General features: G+C 53.3%; 1 protein-coding gene across 1 annotated transcript; it reads right to left on the bottom strand.

Annotated features, from left to right (window-relative positions):
• Positions 1–669: 669 nt before the first annotated feature.
• Positions 670–6,605, bottom strand: LOC311522882 (uncharacterized protein). The gene is made up of 2 exons (XM_084632442.1): positions 6,530–6,605; positions 670–1,390 (listed from the first exon to the last, which is right to left on the bottom strand). Exons 1-2 carry the CDS (start codon positions 6,551–6,553, stop codon positions 1,037–1,039), a joined length of 378 nt encoding a protein of 125 aa, XP_084488568.1. The 5' UTR covers positions 6,554–6,605; the 3' UTR covers positions 670–1,036.
• Between the last annotated feature and the right edge of the window lie 655 nt (positions 6,606–7,260).

Below are 7,260 nucleotides of genomic sequence, written 5' to 3'. Positions count from 1 at the left end.
TTGAACCCGGCCCTTGTTGCTGCCAACTCTGACGGGCAGAAGGGTTACACAAGGAGGCAAGTGGCGCGGCGAGCCAACTACACAGCAGGTGTCTTGTAGGGGGCGGGGAAAGGGTCTGGCGGAGGGTCGAGGAGGCGAGCAGCAGGCAGGCAAGGAGATGAGCGGAGGAGGGGATCTTGAGGGGGGCTGAAGAGGTGAATGGCGAGTCGTTGGTCTGTGGGGGTGGGGTGGAGCAGGTGTGGAGTGTGGGTGGGGCTGTGGGCGGAAGAGGCAGGACTCGGAGTTCGCCTCCCCCAGGGGAAGTTTCACGCACCACCCATGTGCAAGTGTGAGTGCCCAGCACACGAAATGTGGGTGCTTGTACAGAATTAAAGTAGGAGTGCAGTGGCAGAGTGGGCCCAGGATTACGACAGTGCAGGGGAGGGATAGCAGGTCAGGATTGAGAACCTTGGCGGAATAGCAGCAGAGGTGAATCAGCAGAACTATGTGAAACCCAGGACTGGAGTAGCCAAGCACTGGGTCAGTGTCAGACTTGGAATTGGAACCCAGGAGTCGTGGCTCCTTTTTCAGTGCTCAAATCAGATCACCCTGCTCCTCCTTCAGTGAGAGTGTGTGAGGGAGAGAGACCAGGAGTCAAAAACAAGGAGAAAAGAAATCCAGCTGGGTAGCTAATTTTTCTGATCTTTATTTGCATTTCTCTGAATGGTGCAATTACAGCTGAGTTCCCGGGCAGCCTAGCATTTCACATTTATTTAGATTTCAGTTAGAAAAACTAACTAAAGAAAGTGGCTCAGCCAGTAGTCTACAAAAATTCAGTCCCAGCCTTTCAGCCTTTAGCCCTCTAGCATCCTTTAGCTCACTCAAGAGGTGGCTTTTACAGCATGGAAATGATACTTTATGAAGCAAAAATGATCATTTGGATTTGTTACCAAGGCAGCTTGTGCCTGTGCATAGCGAGCAGATACATTGGCCGGTAGCAACAAGCAGTTAGCACGTGTTCTAACGCGTGCTTCTCCCCACGAATCTTTAATCCCATTTATCCTCCATGGCATTTGTAGACAATGAACAGTGTGGCCTGGTTCTTCACATTTTGCCGCCCCAGGATCTCCGAGCCCTGCAGTTCCCGACTCCCGTACAACAGGCTGATGGACCCCGAGCCACCAAATTTCCTCTCCTGCATGATCCGCTCCTTGATCTGATCGACCGTCTCACAGAGATCGGCTTCCAGCTGCAGGGTTCTCGGGCCGTTGCTGATGGTCAGGGACACTCTGGTGTCAGTTGCTGGGCCGATGGGGAAGGGGTGGAGGTGGGTGACCTTTTGGAAGGACCCATTGCAACCCTTGGTGGGAAGAGCTGCCTGGACTCGTGAGCAGCCATTCCTCTGCTGAAACTAACACACGAAGGAGAGAAGTGAACGAGTCAGACATGGCCACCAGAAAGGAACAATTGTGTTATCTGACCCATGTAATATGCCACATAATCATAGAATATCACAGTTGGAAGGGACCTCAGGAGGTCATCTGGTCCAACCCCCTGCTCAAAGCAGAACCAACATCCATCATTCCCACGAAATGCACCTTTGACCCCCTGTGATGCTCCCTAAGGGTATCCCGAGCTGTGAGGCACCTCCGCACCCCCTGCCCTTAGCATGAAGCAGGCTTGTCTCTGCCTGCTGTGGATCCGCTTCCTGGGACCAACAGCTTCTGGCAATACAAACGCTGCCATCCAGGCCTTGGCAGGCCTCACTCCAGTGGGGGATTTAGAGTTAGTGGGGCCCTGTGCTCAGCTTCATTTTGGGGGGGCCCTTCTTGGGACCCCGCCAAGAAAACGAACATTCTCGCTTATTTCCTCCCCGCCCCCGTTTTTCATTCCTTTTTTCTTCATCCTCCTCCTATAAGTAATAGGAAGTAAATGAAAATAAAGGGAGGTACCTTGATTGTTCTTGTAGTCTAACTTATTTTTCCACAGACACTTGAAAATCGCTGAGGGTCTCGGTGGACACTTAATGATCTTTCCAAATATTGTTTGTACCGTTAGCTAACGATTGTAAAGTGCTTGGGATAAAAGCGCTTTATAAAAAAAAAATGTAAAAAAGTGTTGGGGTTTGGGGTCTGGCCAGGAGTTAGGGTGAGGGAGGGGGCTCAGGGCTGGGGGTGCAGGGTCTGGGAGGAAGTTAAGGTGCAGGAGCAGGCCAGGGGTTGGGGTTTGGGGTCTGGCCAGGAGTTAGTGTGCGGGAGGGGGCTCAGGGCTGGGAGAGGGGGTTGGGGTGTGGAGTGCTTACCTGGGGCAGCTCCTGTTTGGTGCGAGGGGTGCAGGTGGGGATGTACGGGGGTGCAGGAGTCAGGGTGGGTGGGGGTCTGGGGAGGCAGGGTTGTGGGGGGTTGCAGGAGTCAGGGAGGGCAGGGGGCTGGCTGTGTGTGAGGGGGTGCAGGAGTCAGGACTGGGAGTGTGTGAAGAGGTGCAAGAGTCAGGGCTGGGGTGCAGGGTCTGGGAGGGAATTAGGGTGCAGGAGCAGGCTGGAGGTTGGGGTGCAGAGTCTGGCCAGGAGTTAGGATGGAGGAGGGGGCTCAAAGTTGGGGCAGGAGGTTGGAGTGTGGAGCGCTTCCTTGGGGCAGCTCCTATTTGGTGCAAAGGGTGCAGGTAGGAATGTGTGGGGGAGGTGCAGGAGCTCCCTTTTGGTGCAGATGGGTGGGGGTGCGGATGTGGGGGGTGCGTGAGTCAGGACAGGGGGCTGAGGGTGTGGGCTGCGGTCCTGGGGGTGCTCTCAGCCCCCTGCCCTAAGCGGCTCACGGCAGAGGGCTGGGGGCAGGTATGTGTAGGGGGAGTGCCTTTGCTCTGCCCTGCCCCGATTCCACCCCTCTTCCCCAAGGCCCCGCCTCCACCTCCTCCCCGGAGTGCCCGGAGCACGGGCAAACAGAAAGTGCTGGGAGGAAGGGGGAGGGGCAGGAACAAGGCAGGCTCAGGGGAGGAGGCGGGGGAGAGGGGAGCTTAGCTGCCAGTGGCACCCTGTATTTTACTGCAAATCCGCCTCTGCCTCACTCACTCTATATAGGCAGCAATAGGCGCACACCAAGTGCTGAGTCCTCTAAGTATTCCCAGCAGCGTTCAGCCCCTTATGCCCCGAGCACTGACAGAACCACCAAGCCCGCTCTTCCCAAAGGAACAGAGCACACCAGCTTATAAATTTCAGCTCAGGTCCAGGGCTTTGCTGAACTCCACAGCACTCAGAGATATTTACAGTGAAAGCAGGAATGTTTGTCATCAGAGATTCAAGTAACAGGAGTAAGAATATTGGAAACAAATGGATACATATAAAATAAAGTCATAACATGCTTTCTAGAGACTAAACCTGCAGTTTTCTCTCACCCAACCTTCTCTGCAGCCCCTTCAAGCAAGCCTGGCTGAGACCCCTTTCTCATGAAGCAAAACCCCTGTCTCTTTATTTCCTTTGTGAAGGAAATTTCCTTTCTTTCCTTTTATTTCCTTTCTTCTTTAACCGCTAGAGATACCCCCAAAGTACATTGTCTTTACTCATAGACAGGATAACACCCTCCCCCTGCTCCCCGGGCTTGTTTTTTCCTGTTGATTTCACATCTCTTCATTAACATTTGATTTAAATATATATGAACATCCATCGTGTTACCTCACAATGCTTAATTTACATCCCGACTGAAGATAAATGTTTCCTAACTCCTGTCTGTAGGAACTGGTCTAGGGCATGTCACCTTTTGGTGACTCACTTTTAACAGACATACCTAAGAACGTAAGTTTCTGGTACAGACACACAGCTCCTTGCAAAGTACCTGTAGGTACATTTCACAATGATATTGATGACCAGGGAGTCATTTAAGACCTCATGTGACATTCTTTGGTGAATCAGAATGTACATCCCAGAATCAGGAGCTTCCCATAACCCCCTAGCACTCCCTTGCCAATTGGCATTAAGGGGTGCTGGGGTCACGCCTTGGCAAAATGTTTCATTTTTCATGAAAAATGAAATTGTTGCTTTCTAAGCTTCTCTTTGGTATTCCCTCCCCCCCCCATCACAAAACAAATCAAAGAGTTTACATTTACTGGAAACTGGGTTTTAAATGAGTGGGTTTAACGCCAGCCTTATGTTGGTGGCCTTATATCTGCATCCCAGATCCACAAACTCCACATTGCCTCTGGATGAGACAGGGCTGAGGGAGACTGTATTGCTGTTGCCACGTCTTGGCGCGGTCTGTCTAGCAGGGGAGGGTGTTTCACCTTCTCCTAACTGACCCTCCTGAGTTTGTTCTCAATCAGTTCAGTGCTTGGACCCTCACCTCCAAGTGAGTCTATCAGCCCTTCCGTTTTAGGGCTTGCAGTCGCCTGGCTGTTTCCTAGAGGCAGCCTGGGGCGGGGCTGTCACCATCTTACTATCCCCAGCCTTTCTGCCTCCTTTCCCTTCTCTGTGCTCTCCCCTTTATAACAGGCCTGGTTTCCTCTCCTGATTGCAGCTGTGGGCGCTTGCCTCCATGGCTGGCCGTTCTCGAGGTGTGATCAAGGTGCTTGCTTGTAAACAGGAATGACTCCTCTCTGTCTGTGCTCAGGACGGGGTCTGTAAACCCCAGAAGAATTGCTCAGAGCCACACTGAGAAACGCTGGACCGGGACTCATCAGGATGGAAGGAAAGAATTTTGGCTTCAGACCAGCAGGGCGGGGGCTTGCTGCCCTTAGTTACTATTTGTTATTTGCAGTGTTGTAGTGCTTACAAACAACAGTCAGGATCAGGACCCCCCCGATGCTAGTGTAAGCGGGGGAATAGTCCCGCTATTATGGGGAACTTTCCTGGCTTCTGCACTACCCCAGTGAAGTGGGCTAGTGAAAAGATCTGAGTCCTCGCTCCCACTTTCTTTACCCAGAGGCCTCCCTGCCCTTGAGGACTCCCCTTCCACTCTCCTGTCTGGCAGAGTCCTCGTAACCCCAACAAGGCTGGGCCCAGGATTCTTGGGAGGCTCGACCCCCAACCCTGCTGTAGTCACCTAGGACAGGGGCTAGGGTGTCCCCACTCCGGGGTGCTCTCTCTGCACTGGGCACTTCTCTGACCCACTGACCATTACATACAAGTTAAAGCAAATGCAAGTTATTTAATCAACAATTAATTTTAAAAGGAATAAGGAAAAATGGGAAGGCTAAAGGAAACCCATCACCCCGCTCTGTGTCAGGGAACATCACAAACAGTGTCTCTGGAATGTCAGGGCGGTTCACAGTCTGCTCCTTGTAAGTCCCAGGCCTCCTGCTCAGGCCCTGGCTGTGCTGCAGGGATGCTGTGGGTTGGACACTTGCTCTGGTGGTGGTCACATGCTCTCAGGCTCTAAGTAGTAGGACCCATCTGCCCAGTGTCGCCCCCACCCTGTCGGGGTTACGATCCAAGTCTGGCCTGCAGAGCCTCTTGGCTGAGGAGTCCCCCTGTGCTGGGCCCGCTGCCCAGGGTCCCCCTCGCTCTCCCCAGCTGCTCACCGCACCCAGCTCCAGACTGCTCCAGCCCCAGCTCCACCACCCTGTCTCTGCGCTGCTGCTGCTGCTCTGCCTCCAGCTCCCTGGGCTGCTTCTTTGGCCCCTCTGGCTCTGGATGCTGCAGCTCTGCTCCCAGGGCAAGTCTGCTCTCTCTGGGCCGTGCCTCTGGCTTTGGGGCTGCAGCTCTGCTCCCAGGACAGGGTCTGCTCTCTTTGGGCTGCTTTTCTGGTCCCTCTGGATCTGGCACAGCTCTGCTCCCCAGCTCAGCTCGGGCCCCTGCTTTCTCCTTAGCTCAGCCCCACTCTGTCTGACCCAGGCAATTCCAGCTCACACGGAGGACGGGACCCCCCTGGCCTCCTGACTCCCTGATTAGCCTGACCGCCCTGTCATTCAAGCTGACCTGGAGCATTGGCCTCTCCCCATTGTTCCTGGGGACTATCAATCTTAGGGTCCTGATTTCCCATAGACCCTTCCCCTTTTAGTACTGGGAGCTAGCCAACCAGTACACCCCCCTGACTGTTAGTAAGGGGGAACAGTCCCCTTACACTAGACACAGAACAAAAAGATTAACATAAGCCCAAGTCTGAGTTCACAATTAGTCCACAGGAGAGCAACGCAGATTCATGGGTCTGTTCACATCGGTAATGTGAGTCCATCCGTATGGAAAGGGGGTATTTGATGCCGCTAAATCAGCTGATCCATGGTCCCTTCTGAAGCCATCAGCATTGTCAAGGGGAGCGTTTCAGACCTGATGTGGGAGCAAGTGAGTTTTTTCTCCCGATTTGGGTGCACAGGGCACTGGTACCACAGAGATTGTCTCCAGAGAGAGAGAATGAAGCGAGGGAGAGAAATAGAGAGGGAGGCCGAGACAGAAATGCAGGGAGTGGAGGGGAGAGGCTGGGAGAGCTAGAGAGGAACAACTGAGAGAAAGAAAGATGGGGGCTGGGGGGTTTGTGGTGGTGGCAGGTTTGCAACAGTGAAAATTAAAATAACATATTTTCCCTGTCTGTCCTGGTTAGCTGGCATGACCCGCCCCTCACCCACTTACCTGGGGTAGACTTTGCACATCCATGGCTCTGCTGTCTGGTGTGGAGGCTCCGATCTGTCTCTTCTTAGCCCCTAGGCTGTTATCTGGGGTTCTTTATACTCTCCCTCAAAACTGAAAGTAAAAGATACACTGAAGGCCACGGCACTGTACAGCTGTTACATCCAAAAGCACCTGGCAGCGCTCCCACCTGAAAGACTAGGGCGAGAAGGGGACAGGAAGGGCAGTGGGGTGAGGTAGATTGAGCCCTCTACCCTGGCCAAGCTAAAACCTAGCTAGTGGGCCGAGCCAAAGACCCAGATCTCAGTACCCCTGAACGTGGAGGGTGATTGAGATCTGAACCCAGGTCTGGAGCTGAATTTCATCAATGGCCCCCAGCATCATAACGAGCTGGAGCAAACCACAGGGAGGTTGCATTCTCCTACTTCAGGATACCAGTAACTGCAAGTGAAGCTGCTCGGATCCCACTGCTTGAGAACTGGGCCTGGGGGGTTTCAAAATCTGGTTGGGAGTCCAGCCCAGTGTTTTGGAGCCCATTTCGGAGCATTGCTCCGTATCTGGCCTGAAGCTTTTCACTGTCCACGAACCCACCTCTCAGTGCTCAGCCAATCCAGGGCTCATTGGCTAGTGTTTGTAAAGTGCAGTGAAGACACAGGGCCAAATCTAGCCCTGTTACCACCCAGCTCCATCAGTGACGTTACACCAGGGCTGCATTTGTCACACAAGTACTGAAA

The sequence above is a fragment of the Lepidochelys olivacea genome (genome assembly GCF_965140295.1).
Source record: "Lepidochelys olivacea isolate rLepOli2 genome assembly, chromosome: 6".
NCBI lineage: Eukaryota > Metazoa > Chordata > Testudines > Cheloniidae > Lepidochelys > Lepidochelys olivacea.
Note: the sequence above shows the minus strand (reverse complement) of the source record. Positions and strands in the feature narration are given on the sequence as shown.